The following is a 20,980-nucleotide window of genomic DNA, read 5'->3' as shown; positions in this document are numbered from 1 at the left end:
CGAATCATTGGAGCTATCATGAACACAATGGCTCCATCCATAGGAATGGAGGTTGAACAACTACACTGAACCGACTCTTTTTTACTTTGTCGCCACCTGATGCTCAGTACGAATCATCAACGTGTTTGATTTGTGCTTTTCCACACAGAAGTTGCACACAAATAAAGACAAGAAAGGTTCATGATAACAGAAGTAGGTAAGTATTTATAGGTGAAAACAAACCATTTTATTCCACAATTTAATTAACATCGGAAAGATCTGTTTTGAGTTTTAAAGAAAGCCACATTATACATCACAAAGTATATTTCACACAGTTTTTTCTTCAGCCTGCTACATCTCTTTTGTCTGACAACCTACATTAGGATTCTGTACAACACTTCTAATGCATCAAGCAACAGATCAAAGCAGATCCCAAGCTACAGAAAATCAAGGTAACCAGCCAACTTATTGCTGGGATAAATAAATAATATTTTATATTATTAGACACATGTACCAAAACAGCGGGTTCCAAAAATAATTTTAGACCATTTTGTTTAGTCCAATTAATATTATTTGGTGTAAATAGCCCAGATTGATAATTTCATGTTAGAAATTCTCTAAAGGTGACTGGGGAAAGAAAAAAAAACCAAACAATAAATATGAACAAATACATTTGGGGAAGCTGAAGTTCCCCATTGTTTTGCATTAATGGGATGGAAACCCCTGAGGTACATCTATGCATCACGTTCTCTAGAGAAGAAGAAAAAAAAATGTTATAGAAGGAAATCTTCAAAAATACAAAACAAAAAGCGGATAATCATACAGATTTTTGTTAACAGTCCTATCAAGAAGGCAGTAGCACCAAGGGAGCAGAGGGGAAGCGGGAATCAATAAGAGGATGATCTCTGGTGCATTCTTGGTGCTGTAACTTATGTGCAAAACGGGGAGCCTTTTGACTATCCTTTGAAAAAACATGATTTTGGTCCTCATTCTGTCAAATCGTTTATTGCGCAGCTGACACAGATGTAGTCCTCATTCTCAGCCTGCTCAGCAGACACTCCCACACAAATCTGGTGGAACCACTGGTTACAGCTGCCATCACACTGGACCCAGTTAACCTATGAGGAAGACCCAAAAAAGCAATAAATATTCATGCAGGCAAGAGTCACAGAAAAATATAACCCAAATATATTAGCAAGAATGATGCACTGGATTAGAAAACAAAACCAAGCACTTCAAAAACTATGCTGGAGCTAACCTCGTTTCCTTCTGGCTGTTGGCATCGCTTTGCCGAGCACACAGACCAATCCTCCTCAGAGTCGTCTGAATACGATGGGTCAGAAAGGGAGTTGGCAGGGGAGGTGGTTCGTTTCTCCTCTCTTCTCCTTTCTTTGTTCATTTTGGGCTTCTTTTTCTTGGGCTTTTTTATCTTGTCTCTGTGCGGACCTTCCACGTTCTCTTTCTCGAGACGCCGTTTGCTGTTCTTCTCAACCTTCTCGGATTCCTTCTTGATCTCTGGAACCACATCCTAGATGGAAACATTTCAAATCAAAATCAGTCAAAAGATCATTTCTGGAACCTAGTGAGCTTTCTCGCAAGACAGCATTCCAAAAATTATGGAAGTAACCTCGTTAGTGACTGATTTGGAACACCACATTGGCAGCAGTTCACAGGAACAGCACTAAAGAGATTCGATTTGTAATTGACTTATTGTATGACGTTAGTGTGTTGCTATGCTAACAGCAAAACACTAAGCATAGGACAAATGTTAATAAAAAAATAGTTTTGAATTACATTAAACTTTTTAGAAATACTTTTCAGTACTGAAGAACATTCAAATTTATTTATCATTTAATTTTTGGACTTCACACTTAACCCATTGCTGATGAAAAGCTAATAATTAAATAAATTATAAAATATTTTAATTAAATAAATAGTTTTAAAAGAAGTCAGTTATGACAGACTACTATGACAAAACTTCAACTTTTGTAACCATGTCAATTTCAAATGTTTATCTTAATTATGGCTTGGTATCTAATAAAGGTCATAATTATGGAAAAAAGTCAAAATTGGGGCATACAAAGTCAGTTGTGACAACTTTGGCTTGATTTTGACCAAAACATGATTTTTCTTTTTTCTTTAATAAGACAAAATATTTTGTTTACCTGCATGTCATATGACCATTAACCAGCATCAGAGAACCATAAGCATGTAAATGTGTTGTTCATTGAAATATTAACTTCAAGTAAATAATATAAGTCAAAGGGGTTGGGTTTACAAAAAAGTTTGGGTCTAAATCATAGGAATTTACAATGCTACAAAGCAAATGCTATTGAAGGATTAGTAAGCAAGTTGAGAGTTCTCCCACCTGTGCTTTGCTGTGCGGGGGGCTCCTGTGAGGTGGACTTCTGTCTTGAGCAATGTGATACTGGTGATCATGTTCGCTGCTCTGCATGGAGTGCTGGGATGGTAAAAACCTGTTAAGCAGGCTGCTATAAAGCTGATGAAGCTCCGGTAACGTCACCTGCAGGAGAAGACCTTCTACCAACAGCTCCTCCAACTCAGCACTGAGTTCTGCAACACATGACAGAATCCCACATGTTTAGATCAAGACATTTACAACCACTCTGTAACTGTGCATTTAAAAACTTCAGGTGTGGTTGACTCACCATTGAGTGGAATGCAGGGCTGCAGCATGTAGAAAGAACCATTGCTCCCTTCCATTGCCTGAGATGATGCAATCCCAGAAATAGGTCTTGCCTTCATCATATAAATAGAATTAATCAAATATAAAGTCAACTGAAAATATGCTTTTATTTGACAAACTAATTATATTCAAACATATTATGCTCACTTTGCCATTCAGATGCTGTGTAGGAGGAGAAACTTGCTGCACTTTATGCTGCCACCGCACCGTTCTCTCAATCACATACCGCAGGGCATCGCCCTCTGGAAGCCGGATCCGAATCCGCTGTAAGGAAGCGAGCAGTGGAAGTACCTTATCCAGAGGGGGCTTCTCAGAGCGCTTGCAGAGCGGGCATAGCCATGGTAGGCCTGTCTGGATGTCCTTAAACCCTGGCACACAGCCGCTGTGGTAGGCGTCTCGACAAAGTTCACACTGGAGCATGGGGCCTGCGGGGACGGTGTGACACAAGCACACTGTGGGGGCCAAACAGCTGGGCGAAGACTGACACTTTGACTCATTTGAGATCCTTAACATAGACATGCTATCCAACTCTTTCTGATGTATGTCACTGAGAGTGGCCATCTGTTTGGAGAAGAATATGCAAGTCTTAGCAGATACCCAAATGTCCATCACACATGTGAACAGTCAGTCAGGACTCAATAAGGATGGCTCTTTCTAGGTTCCTGCAGTTTTTTAGTTTTTTTAGAATCAAAATTAAGACCTGCACAAATTAAATTGACACCATATGCCCATACAGAACAAAAATTTAATCAAACATGCTGGAGCACACATTCAACTACAAAACCGAATTGAAATTGGCTTATGTACTAATATACCAATACATACGAATTAGAGGTTGATCAATATTGGATTTTGCTGATATGATAATGCGTTTAAAGAAAGGCAATAAAAAGATTGTGCCGATACTAGTAAAATCTAAATCCTAAATGTGTTAAATAATGTTCTTAGTCTTTCATTCCTATGACAGGGCTGCCCAGATATAAGCCACTTGAGTTTCGATTGAATTAAATGCCAGATACAGTTTGTGTAACGAAAATAAAAATAATATCCAGAAAGAAAAATAATTATGCATAATACGGGACTAAATTATAGACAATCTTGAAGTAGACATGGACTCTTATTTTGAAATGTCTATGCTTTACTGTAGAGGTCTTCAATCCTGCTCCTGGAGGGCCACTGTCCTGCAGAGTTTAGTTCCAACCTGCTTCAGCACACCTGCCTTTGTAATTTCAAGCGATCCTGAAGAGCTTGATGAGCTGATTCAGGTGTGTTTAATTAGGGTTGGAACTAAACTCTGCAGGACAGCGGCCCTCCAGGAGCAGGATTGAAGACCTCTGCTTTACTGCTTCCAGCTGCTCTTTCAAACAGATGAGGGAGATAAAATATGCACTCTTACAACCTTCTACAGCATCTTAGAATATAAAAACCATAACGTAAATAATCAACAGGTCATTAAAAATAGCTTAATTCATTGACTGCAAAATACTCTGAAATCAAGAGCCACATGTGCAAAAGTGCTGCGTTTTTACTTTGAATTTGCAGCTAAATTAATGAAGTCTTTTGAGGACATGCAGAAATCCTACATTTTTTTATTTATTTTTTTGCATTCAGCCTAAAACCAAAAGGTGACCTACCGCTGAAGCTGTATCTTTGCTCGTAGAAAGCGCTTTTTCCACATCAAAAAGGGAGTCCAGTTTTATTTCAACTTTCTTGCAGGGTAATGAGACATCCTTGGCTTTTTTAGATTTTGACTTCTGCATTCCAGTCTCGCACCTAGGACACAGAACCTTAAAGACACAAACATACAAATTAATAACTTATTTTACTTAAATCATATAGTTATTCGTATCCAAAATAAGTATGGTTGCAAATAAGTAATCTACCTCAAGAAGAGAATAGGATGAGTTCCTCAACAGGAACGTTTTCGCTGCACTCTCCTTCCAGGTCTGTACCTCAGATACTAAGCTTTCCAGTCGAGTGAGTGGTTCCAACATTACCGGAATACCTCTGGCTCTCGACACTAGTTCAGATAGGGCAGCAAGACCAGGAATACGGCCTCCAGCCTGTAGCAATAAATGTTTAAATAGAAACTTGTGTAAGTAGTGCTCCATCTATGCATCTAATCGTAGGGTTACGAATAATAGAGCAGTACAGATGCATGTGAAACACACCTGAAGAGCATCTGCTTCCATTATCCACTCTCTGGCCCGGCTTACACAGTCTTTGAGCTGAAGACAGCTGGGCAGGTATGCTGGGATGCTGTCCACTTCCTGTATAGCTGCCTCAAGAGTCTCAATGCTATGACGAGGTCTGAAAAAGAGCAAAAAACAAGCGAGTCTACATTATTTTACAGGATCAAAAGGTTTCATTCAGCAACGATGCATTAAATTGATAGTATATACAGTTAATTGGACAGTAAAGGTTTTTACATTTGTTACAAACTGTTTTCCACATTGATAAGACATGCATCTTGAGCAGCAAATTAGCATATTAGAAGTTAAGAGACACTGAAGACTGGAGTAACTGCTGGAAATTCAGCTTTCCCATCACAGGAATTAATACTAATTTATAATTATAAATTTTAAAATGTATTAAAATATTTTAAACTGCATCTTTTTACTGTATCTTAATCAAACAAATGGCCAGCAAAAGAGACTTGTTCAAAAACATTTTAAAATCTTTCATACCCCAAACTGTTGTGTATGGACAATGTAGGTGTCACACTAGACACATGATCTATGTCACAATATATCGACCCAAGTTAATCTGTCAGGAAACAGCTTCAAGTCAAAATGCCTACCCTGCACATTTTTATTCCCTATCAGAACTACCTCAACCATGTGGTTTTTCACAACATGCATGTTGGGAGTGCAGGACTTTTATTAGCCATAAGCCATTGAAAGGAATAGGTTAAAAAATTTGCAAGCAAAATTGACAACAACTTGCAAATTATTTTGTTGTACAATGAATTTGGCCATGCACAATGCCAAACTTAAACCAACAGGAGTTGCTTTCGCTTCTCAGATCAAGCTGATAAAAGTGGTGAAAAACTAAAAGGGAAGTTGATCCAAAAGTGAAAATTCTGTCATAATTTACTCACCCTCGTGTTGTCTTGGTTCCAAACCCATAAGACTTTAATTTATATTCAAAACAAAAAGGAATGTTTTTGTTTTTTTAAACCCGAAAGATTTCGGTCCTTCGCTAAAAGTCCATTCTTAATCTCCAACAGAGGCTGAATGGTTGGACATTATGACCAGTGTCCAAAATATGGAAAGGATTGACTTTCGCTTTAACACTACAGATGGATAAGTATTTGCAGTATTGGGGAAAATGGATTGTGTTTACGACTGTAAGATGATGTTTATTGACCAATGTATCATCTGACATATACTTTCATATTATTATTATTATTATAATAACATGAGGGTGATTAAATAATGACAGTTAAATTAATTACATTTTTTAGGTGAACCCTTTAAATTAATAAAATTTCACTTAAATGCAAACTTAGTTCACCTAGCAGTGAGCATGTTATGGGCCTTTTCTTCCCAGTGTTCACAGACAGTGAGCAGCTCTTGCAGGCGGGCCATGGTTCTTTCCACACAGGAGTGCGGTGCCAGGCCTACTCCTTGATCTATGAGCCTCCTCATGCAGTCTAGACTGAGGTCGGCCGGCTGATCGCTGGCTTCTTGAACGGCCTCCACCCAGCGTGCCTGCTCCAGCCTCTGCCTCAACACCGCCAGCTGAGGCAACTCCACATCCAAGCCTGCGCCTTCATCTAGGAGGCCTTGGAGGGCAGAGGAACCAGCCATGTCCTCTGCAAGGAGATCCAAGCTCTGCTGCTGGAACTGTTCAACACGGTTCAAAAGAGCCTGAGATAGAGGGGAGAGAAAAAAAAAAAGTAAGACCAACACATCTGGAAACAAGGGAAATTAAACTTAACATGTTGTGTGGTTGGTTACCTTTAAGAAAGGGGCCTGTCGGATGGTACAAGGCAGGTCATACAACTGATTGACAAACGACTTCAGTTCCTCCACAGTGAGCTGGTTTTGAGACTTTCCCCCACCGGAGCGATACCTATTACCAAAAATACATTTGATACAGAATTGCATCAGTTTAAAACTACTTAAAATGCAATAACTTCAGATAGTTTTACATAGAGGAAGTAATAAACGTACCTCGTCTGTCTCTTGCCATTGAGGAGTTGTTGGGCCATTGAGGTACACCTATCTGCATTCTGGATGACTTGACGCAGGTGACATAGCAAGTCAGTCTCGTGGTACATCTTCTTCTCTGCTTCTACTACCAAGGAACGAAGCTCCTCCAAATCTAATAAAAAAAAACATTATTTAAGACGCACTAAAAAAACCAAGAGCATTTAAACCCCTTTTAGGGGGTTTTAGGGTGCTTATGTCTCCAGCCAGCTAACACTTTTCGAATAAATGTATACATTTACAAACAATTTGAGATATATATTTTTTATTTTATTCATACGCGTTTGATGGAAAATGCTCTAAAATTCTGAACGTACACTATAGAGACCATTTTTCTAAGTGTAACAAAAGAAACGCTTGGCTTCAGGGGTCAAACTTTTTCAAATGTTCTCACACAATGGAGCCTATTCAATAAATGATTTAAAAAGGTTATCCATTATAATGATATTACAATATATATATATATATATATATATATATATATATATATACATACATACATACATACACACACACACACATTTAAATGTAATTAATGGTTAATACATAATTTAAGAAATATGCTATGATGTAAATATTTGAGTTATGTAAATGTGCAAATAGTGAAATTTATCAACTTTTTTTTCAAATACACTTGTGCACTAAATTTTGTGGTGAATTCAAAACTTTGACAAACCTTTTTTCAAAACTTCCACCAAAAAAAAAAAAAAAATTATGCAACTCTAAATGCCTAGTGTGGCAATTTTGCAATGTTTTTTGAGCAAATATACCCCGTTAGAAAATGTATTTAAAACTAATTGCTTCCTACAGTTTTTTAAAGGGTGAAAAAACATCAACAAAAAACCCATTATGAATAATTAATGCTTGGGTTTCTAAGGTTTAAAAGATGAACACATTGCAATAATAACTTACCACTTTTATTTTCTTGATCTGCTTTCAAAATCTTGTTAACTTTAGATGCCCAGTCTTCATAGGACTCGGCACGAGCCGTCAAAACCTGGAACAACGGCTTTAGCTCGGCAAGTGTGTATTTATAGCTGCGAAAGTAAAAGACAAAAAGGTAATTATGTAGAATTAAAGCAAGAACTTTTTTTGCATATGAACCATCGTTCTGAGTTTTAAACCCATGACATGTTTTAATGTTCTATGCTTTTGCAAACACGTACTTGAGTGTGTAGCTTCTAGCAGGGCAAGGGCAGAGGTCCTGGATATGGTGGAGACAGACCAGCTGGTCGGGGCTACAGGGACAGGTGATGGCAGACAGGTAACAGGTGGTCCGGCACTTAGCACACTGCCTTTCCTCGTCTGGTAGTATATCATAGTCAACCTGCTGGGAGTGCCACACACCCTACAGAAAAGCAAATACACAATGGGATTAATTAGTAATAGACAGACAGACCATGCATGCAAACAAAGAGCAGAGGCAGAGCAACAAGGTTTAATTACTAAAATAAATTTAAAAATAATATATATATATATATATATATATATATATATATATATACACACACACACACGCATATATACACACACAGTAGTCAACATTTGAAGTGGATCAAAACCTTTCATCAAAGTTATACATGAATTTTGAACAATACCCGTTCTTGTCTTATGACAACTTTTATGATCCACTTCAAATGTTGACTAATGTGTGTGCAGGGTAAATAAATTTGTTGATTTTAATCGATTCTCATTTTTATGAAACAATATTGATTCTTAAATTCCAAGAATAGTTTTTTCAGTCTATGCTGTTTTCGGCTGATGAATGAAAAAAAGCTTTGTAGTGCGCCTCCCATCCAATAAAAAACGCAATATGTAAAAGCACAGGGCATGTGAACAGATCACCTCTTCCTATTTCCTACTAGTTATAGCATGAAATAAACATGAATTGGAGTTGAAACATAATTACGAAGTATTATAACTTTACTATAATACTGTATATAAAAAAACTATATAATAATAAAAAACCTTCTATAATGATAATTTAGTGCTTACTGACTCCCTGTATAGATAACTGCATTAGTTGATTTTTTTCCCCTTGATATATATTCAAATGAATCAATATCGAATTGCCATCTCAGAGCAACACAGTGGTGTGAATGATTAAATGTTTTTGAAAGAATTGGGTGAGTCAGTGAGTGATTCAATGATTCATTCATAAAGAGAATCACTTGCTTCATTCCTAAAGGAATCAGCCTTTTGAACAAATCAGTTGAATGACTCAATGACTCACTCATTAGGACAGTCACTTGGCACCACCTACTATCGGTTCAGTTTTATATTAAGTATCATTGCATTTTTACAATATTTCATATTTGTATATTAAAAAAAAAAATCAAACAGTCTCATAACATTATTTATGCATTTATAATTTTGCAATGTAAATGCATTAATGCCACCTCAGTGCTTCATTAAACAGTCTGTTTAAATACGTGCCAAATAATGCATTTTCTCTGCAGTGGAAAGATGGATTTTGTTGATACAGATTTCATTTTTATTGGTAAAAGCCTTATTTATATGGTCTTATTTTTATAACTGAATTGATACACACACACGCACACACACTCAATTAGGTCATGAAGTACAAGTTAAAGCAGTTTAAATAGGCTCACTGCCTTTAAAATAGCTACCCACCCGCTTATAGGCTTTCTCACGGAGCATCTTCTCTTCCAGAATCATAGCGCACATATCCTTCTGGACAGCAGTGGCCAGTTCCAACTCTAGACTGTCAGCCTTGGCGGCAATGTTACAGGTCATTTCATCGTGGGAGAAAACACAGTATCTGTTGAGTGATCGATAGTGCTCGACACACTTTCGACCAAGATGCATCTGAAACACAAGAGCGTATTTTAGATCACTTTGATTCATATCCTGTATGGAATTATGCTTATCCAACATTAAAAATCAAAATGTATCTGAAGTAGCAGCATTCGAAGAAAGGTGTAGGGTTTAAGGGGCCGTTTACACAACACAGTTTTCAACTGAAAACTTTATGCATTTTAGACGTTCATTTACACAACTTTTTGGTGGGCTGAAAACGCTAACTTTTGAAAACAGGTTTCAAAGTGAAAGTTTTTAAAAAACGATACTGTTATTTTCTCCATGTAAACTGCAAAACTGGGAATTTGTGAATATGCATGCGTGTTACGTGTTCAGTCTATAGGCGTGTAGTTTTTCTTTACAGAGTGACATCGCCAATTACAGGCCTGATAGCAGAACACATTGTTTAGTAATTTTCACAGATCCGTGTGAACGGGGAACGTTTAGACAATGTTGTTGTCTGTACGCGAAAAACGCAAAGGACAAATGTGTCCGTTTTAGTACATCGTTGTCGTGTAATCATACCCTAAGTGAACTAAATAATTAGAGATGTTCTGCATGCCATAAGATCAATAACATGCATGCACAAAATAGATAGGGTGAATTTTTATTTTATGCCAACAATAAGCGCCTTTTACCCAGTCTGCTGTGCAGAAGTTGACTGCCTCTGCAAAGTTGAATCCCTGGTTGAATCCACTGTGATAGGCCCTCGGGAACGTAATGACAAACTCGCCGGCACACTGGTTTGTACGGTAAATCTACAGAGGACAAAATTGTATGTCATTAACGGTCTTGGTTTAGTCCATAACTCTCCATCTATGATTGTATATGTGGCCACTCACTGGTACTCCATGATCCATGAGCACATTGGGGTTCATGATGGTGACCAGCTGGTGGAGAAGGTCTGGCTGAGACTCAAAGAGCTCAGGGGCCAGGCTCTTCATCACATTCTCCAACTGCTCTGCGGCGTAGCCAGGAGCGCCATACCACGTCTTTGGCTCTCCCCTGCAGATCAAAACAACAAAAGAGCATGGTTTGTTTTTATCCTAGTAGGTGTTAATATAAAGCATAAAAAAAAACACGTACATGGTGGCACAGAAAGTTGCTGAAGAGCACATGTGCTTAATCTACCATGTAAAATCTTTCAACGTGAAAAGTGCAAGTGGATTACCAGTGCAGATAGTTGATGGAATAGCTCCAGTGGTCCTCAATGTGCCAGCAGAAGGAGGAGAAGCACATGCCCACATAAAGCCATGGGAGCTTCATCCCACAGATGTCCGCTGTGACATGAGTCAGCACAGATGCATCCAACACTGGCATGTTGTTGAGGTTCCAGCCACAGCTCAGATAATCCTGAACAAAGATGATTTAATGAAACATGCATTTGTGATCTAAAGATTTTGATCTGTACTTTCAGTATACAGATTGCAAGAACTTGGCATTTCAGGTTATTTTTATACCTCCTCCTCTGGCGAGAGCTTAAATGTGCCGTTCTTAACAGGGAAGCCACTTCCGAAATCCTTTGAAGCAATATCAGCCCCATACTCAACAGTGACATCCTCTTCTATGGTGCTAACCAGCCGCCAGAACTCCTTCTCCACCAGCTCTGTGGGAACCATCTGTCAAAAGATAAGGGCGATCACTTCATATTCCAATAGCACATGGTATGCAATCATATTTGTTTCTCAAGTGTCATTTAACAGACATACGTGAACAGGCATGTTAAAGTAGTCAGACTTGAAAGAGTCAGCCATATCACCAAAGGTGCGGAGGGTGTAGTCTCTGGAGGCCTGCTCAAAGCCAAACGCCACCTGTGGCTTACCACACTCCTATAGTAAGAACAGAGAAGCCAATGATTACAAGCATAATACTGCATAGCCTAAATGCAATCGACTATTAAACAATTGCGTACAACTAAGCAAAATCACATTTACTAACAGACAGCAGGCAATGGGTGCGGAGAGCGCAAACAGGAGCAGCTGTAATTTAGTTATAAATATAGCTTCTAAGAATATGACTGCACTTATGTAATCAAAGGTATCATTGATATCATATTAGGTCACAAAAACAATGTGATAAAGAAAAAGAAAATGGTCATGATGGCATCAGTTTGCAGTTGTAGACAGTCGGGAGTGGCTCACCTGAGCCAGGCACTTGGGGCACCTCCAGTCACCTTTAGGGACATCGTGGAGGGGTGGGATCAGACAGAAGGTGTGATAGCTGTCGTCACACCCATCACAAAGCAAAAGTCTATCTTCATCACCTCCACCCCCACATACCAAGCATATGTACTGCTCCACCTGTAGAGAAAAAAAACCCCAAACATTGCCATAAAGGAATCCATTGCACACGTTCTTGTGTTGTGTGAATGGTCCTCTAACCTCCTTCCTCACCTTTGATTTTTCACCTTCAACTGGTTGCTCAATGGGTTCTTCTTTCACCTGCACTGGAATTTCTTTCACTTGAAGAGATGAAAATAAATAAGTTTGGAATTCCACGTTGCAGTAAGATTAAAATTTGGAAGTACACTACCATTCAAAGGTTTGGGGTCAATATGAATTTTTCAAAGAAATCTCTCATGCTCAAGGCTGAGTTTATTTGATCAAAATACAATAAAACAGTAATATCATCAAATAATATTACTATTTAAAATAACTTTGTGAAAGAATTCCTGTGGTGGTAGAGCTGAATTTTCAGCAGTCAATACTGCAGTCTTCGGTGTCACATGATCCTTCAGAAATCGTTCTAATTTGCTGATTGGTGCTCAAGAAACATTTCTTATCAATGCTGAAAACAGTGTTCTGCTTAATATTTTTTTGTGTTTTTACAGGATCCTTTAATGAATACTAAGTTCAAAAGAACAGCATGTCCTGTCACTGACCCCAAACTTTTGAGTGGTAGCATAGCTGCATGCTAATACCAAGCTATGAAGAACTTCAAAATAGGGCTGTCACGATTCCTCGATAAAATTCGAGCATTCGATTTAAAAAAAAAATCCTCGATTGCAATTTTCCCATGACGAGTAGCCGGCAAAATACCAGAAGAGGCGCATTCCACGACGAGAATCCATGAACCGCATTATTAGACCGTTTTCTAAGGCTTCCCAATGTATTAAACCATTCTATATTATCTATGTAATGCATTTCAACATTGTTTTTCTAGAAATATATAATATGATTACTTGATTTTCATACTTCGTTTGAAACAACTATTATTGCCTCTGTTATTATTTATGCATTTTAAAGGCTATTGTTTGCTTTGGTCTGTTTTATTACCACAACAAAATAAGTGATCACTCGATTACCAAAATAATCGTTACTGTACGTTCACACCGCCGCCGACTTGATCGACAAAGAAGCTCTGGCCGCCCTGCCAAGGACGCTTGTCAAAAAGTGCGGGGAAGCTTGTTGACGCTTTGGCTGCTCTGACGTAGCAGGGAGAAGAGAAGTGTCACAACATTAAATGTAATAAACAGAAAAAACAAGCAATATATTGAAGAAACCTTTTATAATGACAGCATTTTTATAACCGTTTTGGTCACATTTGATCGGGGGGAAAAAAGAATAATAATTATTATTATTATTTGCATTAGTGCAATTGGTCAAATCGGTGTTACCGTGAGCAAATGAATTGCATTCCCGCTTGAAGCGAGCGTTCATAAATATTTCAAATAAAAAGTTGCGCTCATTCTCAAATGTGTATCACTGGATCATGGACAAATCCCGAAGTTGTTGTGTTTGGTGCTGCTGTGTTGTATTTGCGGAGAAGACGTCGAACTCAGAGATTTTGGGTTCATGACACCCTCCAGGACCGTTATCTATATGCAAACAACGTGATATGGTGATATCATAAAAGATAGGAAACCCAGCAACGGTGATGATTAGCTTCTCCATTTTCTCAGAACTAGGTAGGAACGAATGTTTACATGGTATGTTTCTCTGGAATCAGCCAGCGCGAAGGACGTCTATATTCCGATTGGTTGCTGGCTTTTGCCGCTGCTTGCCGCTAAACCGCGTAATAGCTCATTACCATAAAGTTGAGCTACTTTCAACTTTCTGATTGACGCTCAAAACGCAACACCGATGGATTTGACGCTCCTTGCAGCTGAGAGAAGCCAGCTTCCATTGAAAATGAATGACTTCCGGTAGCTTTGGAAGTTTAAGTCGGCGGCGGTGTGAACGTACAGTTAGAGACAGTCCCATTTCAAAATATGCAAAGTGATTTTTGAGTGGAAAACTAGAAATAAAATATATTGATCTGTACCTGGTTCTGATTTTGCCACACAAGAGCCCATTCGTCGCCTCAGGTTAGGTTTGTTTTCACACACCTCGCCCGGTTCTGATTTAAAACAGCGACCCTATGAAGAGAAGTGAAATGTCAGAGATAAGGGCATTACTATCAAGTTTGAACAACTGGTCCAAGGTATGAATAAGAGATTTTTGTATATGCCCTTTACCTCTGTTCGTTTAGCTCTGCGGGCAATAGTGCAGGTTTCTGCTGGTTGCACCGACTGACGCTGGGGCAGGTCGTGGGGTTTGTACTCCTTGTCTTTGGTGTCATTAGTCAGAGTTGGCTTCTGAGAGTTCTGTTGAAGAAAAAGATTTAACGTCGACATCATGCCCGATGCACCACTTCAAGTGGCAAGGCCACATATTCACAATAAAAAATTAAACTGGGAACAATGCAAATGTACTTTATTTATGACACTATTATAAATGTGCACATGTGGCTTCACTCTCATCTAATTAACCAGAGAGCCACATGACAGCAGGGTGGACATTATTAAAGCCAGTAACAGTGAGAGGCAAAGCAGATCACCCCTAGGGTATTAACCATAGGGTAAAAGCAGCAGGCGAGTGGGCCTAGAGCTCAGGGCTCATCGAATGAATTCACACCCCTTTATGGGTGGGGGGAGGGGACCGAGGGTACAGCACAGAAAAACATACACATCAGAGAAAACTGTATACCACTGAACACGGAGGAACACCAAAACACAGATGAACAGCCTGCCAGACACTACTTAAAAAGTAAAAACAAACTACAAATGACACCCAATAAAAACATAGACAGGAATACAACCTCAAGTTTATGTTTGCTGCACATAGTTTTGTGTATAAATAAACTAGGGCACTTATCAACAATGCTTAATAAACCGGGACACCCTTTCTGTTCAGATAGTTGAGTTCCCAGCCAAAAAATGATCATGGACAATGGCCGTCATGTGTGCACCATAACAAAGAACATTAATCAGGAAAAGGGATGGAAACTGAATGATATAAGGCTGAAAGTGGAGGAAACTGGAAGTTATACAAGCGCTTTAGTGACCTCACCATAAGATTAGCTCCTGTTTGGAACAAATAGTATGGATAGAGAATCCTCTCATAGTGAGAGCGGAGGTGAGAGCCAACTGCTTTGCCGGGAGCAAAGCCCATCTTCAGTGCAATCTGGGTCCATCTCCGCTCTCTACAGACCACATCAAAGCCTCCCTCTTCGTTGACCAGCTAGATGGAGAAAGAGGTCACCAAAGACATGTTTACATATATTTTCTTTTCAAAAATGCCACAGAGGAAATATACATCAGCGTTTTTATCATATTACCTACAAAGTACAAACTGTAAAACTTAACCAACGTACTATGCTTTAAACCATGTGTATAACAAAACTTCAGTCCTACCTTGTAAAGAACATATAAATCCAGGGTTTTGCGCTCAACATGAGGAATTTTCAGTGTGCATCCCTGCAGTTCCCAGAACTTTGCTATCTGGTCCAAGAAATTGAGCTTCACTCTGGTTTGGGCCTATGAAACAAAAACAAAAAAAACACAACAAAAATGGCATCAGAAAATCAAACATGAAGTCCTCGTTCTTTCAGTAGCATTTAGTATGCAAAGGAGAAAGCATCTGATTTGCACTCGTTTAATATTTTAAAAGAACAATTTATTTTAAGAACTATTTAGGGTCAGTAAATTTTTTTCAAAGAAATTAATATTTGTATTCAGAAAGACACATTCAATTCATTCAAACTGACAATAAAAACATTTATAATGTTACAAAAGTTTTCTACATCAAATAAATGCTGTTCTTTGGAATATAGGAATTCATTAAACAATCCTAAAAAAGATTAAAACACAGAGCAATCAAAAGACTTGGTGGCTAAAATATGAGGTCTTATTGTGATTTTCCACCACTGACCTTTCCTTTCTGTTAGTGACCTTTTTAGTTGACACTAAAACCTGAGCTTTTAAGTGTGGCAGACCAGAAAGAGGTCATGACTAGTTGCATGTTTCTGTTGAATAAGGCCACATGAACATATCTGCAAATACAAAATTTTGATCCAACAGGAGACAAATAAAGGTCTCACCTCCAACTCATTGAGCCTTTGAATGCGTGGTGTGAAATGCAGTCTGTCCACATCACAGGCAAATGGTGGCTGCCATCCCTGACGTAAAGAAAAAATGTGTTAAGCTTTTATGTATACCATTTGCCACACAAGTTAAAAACTCTGGTCGAACAGAAGATAATTCTTTCGGTTTGTATCTGCATGTGGGTTTTTCAAAATGCCATCTTTGTACTGAACAATAATGCTTATAAATACAATATGAAAGTGGTGTAGCATTTCATCTACAACAGGCTGATTAAAATATATATGTATTAAGGTTTAATACACAAATCAACATCAAAATGGTTTTCATTTCAAAAGGCCCTGTCTTCACCTTAAACCAATTTTGCTGTACATCATAAGGTATGGAATGATGCATTGGATACACAATATATATATATAAAATTTAAGTTGTGAAATGGTCCACTGGCAAGAATCTGGAACTATTAACATTTTATCAAATATGTATGTGCTAATACATCAGTTATAAAAGGATATTCGCAGTATAACATACTAGAATGGATATAGATTCCACGGGGGCCGTTTTAGGGTGTTAACAGTTGTGAACCAGGCAAAACACAATAAATATACATAGCCAAGACAAAAAACAACTTTGTTTTGTAAACGTTTAAAACGCGACCTAAACCGAATCCAGCTGATCCATTGCGTTGTTATTTACATCAAATTTCAGTTTCAATGGCCAAATGCAAATACACAACTGGCACAACATGGAGGACAACGGCAAAGAACAATTACGCCACCGCCAACTTCAGCAATATATATATATATATAAACAATATATAAACATATTACTTTCATTTCCGTATTACTGAAAAAATAAATAGTAATAAAACATAAACACAAAAACACGACCAACAAACTCTTTCACACCACCTTTCAACATCAGATGACCAAGTAAAAGATTATATTTGAAAGAAAATACTTTGACGTTAATGTACAAAAAATGAGGAAGTTGCATTTTTTTTAAATGCAACGTTACACCAACAGTACAGGTTTTCCGCAAAATGTTTCAAAATAAATGTAAAAAAGTTATATAATGCTTGTCCTAGGTTGCAAGTTCAACTATCGAGGATTGTTCTTGTTTGGGTGGATGCATTCTAACGAACATTGATTTTGGAAGACAATAACAATCACTACATTATGTTCCTCAACATTTTCCCATCAACCAAACATTTATTAAAAGTATCTGCAGAAAAACAGCCGGGATTCTTATAAGCCATAGTATGATAAAACTCTCTTGAAAAGAAAGCAAGTGATGTTATTGTGGTCGCTGTAGGAGTAAACCACACGCGAGCATTCACGCATAGCTAGGAGCTGCGCGTACACGCGCACACGCCGTTAAGAACGTTCGCAATGGCTGGAGCCGCAATCCGCCATGTTGAAAAAGCCTGTCTTTAGAAAAAGTGTTTCGGGATCTGCAATCTACTAGTAAAAAAGACGACAGAGAGATAGCTTGAATTTGACAGTTCTGTTATATGTCGAAGAAACTTACCTGGGGCGGTCGGATCTTGCAGATGCCAGTGTTTTCTGCAATTGGACGTATTTTGTTGATGAACCCAAAAGGGTCGGCAAATTCCTCCCAACTGGGCTCAAAGACAGGGCACTCCGGTGGTGGAATAAACTCGTTGGGTCGTGAATGGGTCATTCTGGGGAACTTGATCCAAATGATGACATGTAGAAACTGCAGTAAACTGTTTGAAGTTGAAGTAAATGTTTTAATTAGTCTCGAAAAGATGCCATATTAAAGAATGATTACACCTGAACTCCGACAATTAACATCCTCATCCACTTTGGGAAACGTACACACAGACGGAGTGCTGACGTAACAGTTCTTAGTCGTCTTCCGCTTCAAAAGTAGAGACGCTTGATTTCCTTTCTTTGTCCGACATTCTCACCAATGCAGATTTTTTAAATAAGTTTTTTAAATTGTAAAATGTACACTTAAATTCTACAAATCGCATTGGAAGGGGGAAAAGGACATCAATCATTATCGCACCGTTTACGTAACGATCAATAGGCCTAACAAAGCTTTTGGTTTTAGTAATGGTCAAATATTTTCAACAATTTATTATTAACAAAATTGTATACATCACTTATAATTATACTATAATTCATTTAATTATAGCAAAAATATGCAATTATATTTCAAACCTACTACACGTAGCTGTCTATAACAGTCAACCAGGTTTTATTTTCAAAACGCGTTTGCGTTTTTTCTTAGCGTTATCTGCTCGCGAAGGCTTAAGTTAACATTATTAAGTAACAGATGATACTCTCATGAAACCTGTGATCAAAACAAAGCTTTATATACAAATATGAGGAACCCCCCGAAAACTTTTGTATATTAATGCGTTTAACCGTCTCCCCTAAAGTGTTTTCAAAAGGCAGATGTAGGTTCCATTGAATTAGAGAAGTGACTTGGTGACTCGCGCGGATTGATAAACCACAGCTTCATTTTCACCGGAACTACTTCTTTAAATGGACTCTTTCAAGTTACCCACTCGGAAGTAACAGATGTTGTCCAGGGACGATGAATTTAGTCACTCCCCACCCGATTGCCATCTAAAATCACGATTTACCTCTGTCATGGGGTGACATCGTACAGATAGCACATTTTAAACCGTTTGAATATATAATCCGTGAGCATTTGCACCGTCTCATGACCCGATTTCGGAATGCATGATCCTTCAGCGGAAAATGAAATATTGTGCCAAGACAGAAAGTATCTCACCGTACTGGCGTTGCGATTGACTTTTGTCTTTACATATCTCTGTGGAGAGGGTCCATCAACATCCAACGTAGTATTCCATGCGAGCAAATTCTATGAGCACGTACCGCACGTCAACTCGGAAGCTGTCACCCGCTATGAAACGCAGGACAGCGATCCCCCGTTCCCTTATCCGCCTATCGCAGGAAACCGCACAGTTATTCTACCGAGGCAGAATGACCGAGGTGTGGCAGTTGTAGCCTGACAATAACGACACTTTTGCTTGATTGTCTTAAAAACAATACCATATCGGACTTTACTGCCTTGTTTCCCCCCAAACAACGAGTTTAAATCTTAAATGTTCTTTAACATTTTTACTCACAGCAGCACAAGTCAGGATTTTTATACACACACACACACACACACACACACACACACACACACACACACACACACACACACACACACACACACACTTGATGCAAGGAACACCTTTCTACAAAAAATAGTAACTCTCATAACAGCTTAGTTATATTTTATTTTTTCAGTATAATATTGCAATTCTCTTAAACGGTCAACCATGAATTTTGTTATTTGACAAGCATTGACCTTCTAAATCTCCTCATACACAAAAGTGACTTCATGTGTTTTGAAAAATCATAGAGATAATAGAAATGTCTTGTGTTAAGGAATGTTTAAAAGGACCGTCTCCATTCATCTATGATGTTAGACAGGTTACCATACAGTTTGGTGAGAATGAAAATGTCACAAAAAAAAACTATACAAAAACCAATTACATTTTTCTGAACTCTATGAACAGAGCAGAAACAAGACCTAAGCCATCTGAGTTACATAATCAAATACAATAGGATTTTTCCAAACAGTGACTTCAATAAGTGCTCTATTCGTGGTTCACCCTGTCCAATGCCACATAGAAGCTCTTCTTGTCATCCAGGCAATGCCAACCAATGGGTCCAATCTCACAATCCGCACATATAAGGTACTTCACTTTGCCTACATCTTTTGTGAAACCCACATTTTCAAAAGTGTACATGTCATCAACCAGCCAGTGAGCTGTTAATGTGTCCCCATCCAATCTCCCGTCTGACTGACCAATGGAGGTTTTCTTTCTCATTGAAGGGAGAAACAGCTGGTAAATGGAAAGGGATGTTTAATGGAAAACAGATGACATATCAGTCTTGAAATAATATATAATAATATAATAGTTTTTTTTTTAAACTACAAGTCAGTTGTGCAAACAAACATATCATGACTATCATTTTGCAAATTACTTATGTAGTGTAAATTACAATGAACTATCGTAATATCGTAACATATGAACCATATACCTGTATTTAAAATGTTTTACACACTAGTTTTAAAACAAGTTACCTCCTTTTCTGCAAACACTGCCATGCCTGGGCAGAGCACTTTGGAAGAACATCTCTGGCACAACACTGATTTCACATTTTTACCACCGTCTGACACGAGAGAGGGGTCTACAGATCCCTCGGGAGAGGAGGACTGTTTACTGTCATCCATGTTAGTAAGCAAACTAAAAACAAAACATACGATCAATCAGAATTTACTAGATATATTACTTGATTATGGTCAGTCTATCAATGTATCTAATATGGTATTGATATAATTAGCTATAACGTTAGCTGGCTAAATAAGAGACTCGTGACAGGAATACTCGCCTCCAAGTCAGACCATAAGGAAAACCGACCCAGCATAAGTCAGACTTATCCAAATATGGTCTTCGAAATGTTGAGTACAAATACGGTAACTCAAGTATAAACACAATAATAGACAGTAGTTGGAAAACCCTAGCGGACTAGTGTCAGCTACTGCTAATACATGCGCAACTGCTAAAGCAGACCGGCTAAAAACAAGCCACGAATTCGTTCCGTTCGGATCAGATTAGCACAGACTCCATTTTCAAACGCAGTTATGTTCTAACATGATGGGAACATCCTTTTAAGATCCAGATAATATATTTTATATATATTTCCCCGGTTTCACAGACAAGGTCTAAGCTTGGTCCCAGACTAAAATGCACGTTTGAGCTGTTTTAGCTAAAAGCAACTTGCACTTACAGATCTTAAAATATGTCATTGCTAATGTTTTGTCTCAAAATGCACACTAGATTTT

The 20,980-nt window shown here is 38.2% G+C and overlaps 2 protein-coding genes across 3 annotated transcripts; both read right to left on the bottom strand.

Moving 5' to 3' along the window:
- Window positions 1–203: 203 nt before the first annotated feature.
- Window positions 204–19,054, bottom strand: kdm5ba (lysine demethylase 5Ba). Of its 2 annotated transcripts, none has more exons than XM_077203450.1 (28): window positions 18,851–19,054; window positions 17,612–17,810; window positions 16,081–16,158; window positions 15,395–15,517; window positions 15,051–15,221; window positions 14,177–14,305; window positions 13,984–14,077; window positions 12,114–12,181; window positions 11,862–12,020; window positions 11,430–11,549; window positions 11,181–11,339; window positions 10,892–11,073; window positions 10,563–10,725; window positions 10,359–10,478; window positions 9,535–9,729; window positions 8,067–8,248; window positions 7,813–7,937; window positions 6,865–7,015; window positions 6,649–6,763; window positions 6,203–6,558; window positions 4,858–4,996; window positions 4,570–4,749; window positions 4,321–4,473; window positions 2,834–3,247; window positions 2,649–2,739; window positions 2,348–2,553; window positions 1,238–1,507; window positions 204–1,097 (listed from the first exon to the last, which is right to left on the bottom strand). In XM_077203450.1, the coding sequence occupies exons 2-28, from the start codon at window positions 17,762–17,764 to the stop codon at window positions 966–968; spliced, it is 4,428 nt and encodes a 1,475-aa protein (XP_077059565.1). In that variant the 5' UTR covers window positions 17,765–17,810; window positions 18,851–19,054; the 3' UTR covers window positions 204–965. The 2 variants fall into 2 exon arrangements, with proteins under 2 accessions (XP_077059565.1, XP_077059567.1); XM_077203452.1 differs by lacking the exon at window positions 18,851–19,054 and adding an exon at window positions 17,923–18,511.
- Window positions 19,055–19,346: 292 nt separating this feature from the next.
- On the bottom strand, window positions 19,347–20,704 carry rabif (RAB interacting factor). The gene is made up of 3 exons (XM_077203449.1): window positions 20,527–20,704; window positions 20,219–20,381; window positions 19,347–19,976 (listed from the first exon to the last, which is right to left on the bottom strand). The coding sequence occupies exons 2-3, from the start codon at window positions 20,366–20,368 to the stop codon at window positions 19,728–19,730; spliced, it is 399 nt and encodes a 132-aa protein (XP_077059564.1). The 5' UTR covers window positions 20,369–20,381; window positions 20,527–20,704; the 3' UTR covers window positions 19,347–19,727.
- Between the last annotated feature and the right edge of the window lie 276 nt (window positions 20,705–20,980).

This window comes from Siphateles boraxobius, unplaced genomic scaffold (assembly GCF_051911475.1).
Source record: "Siphateles boraxobius isolate OS27281-9 unplaced genomic scaffold, OSU_SipBor_1 5, whole genome shotgun sequence".
In the NCBI taxonomy this organism is placed as follows: Eukaryota; Metazoa; Chordata; class Actinopteri; order Cypriniformes; family Leuciscidae; genus Siphateles; species Siphateles boraxobius.
This window is presented reverse-complemented; position numbering and strand designations above follow the sequence as displayed.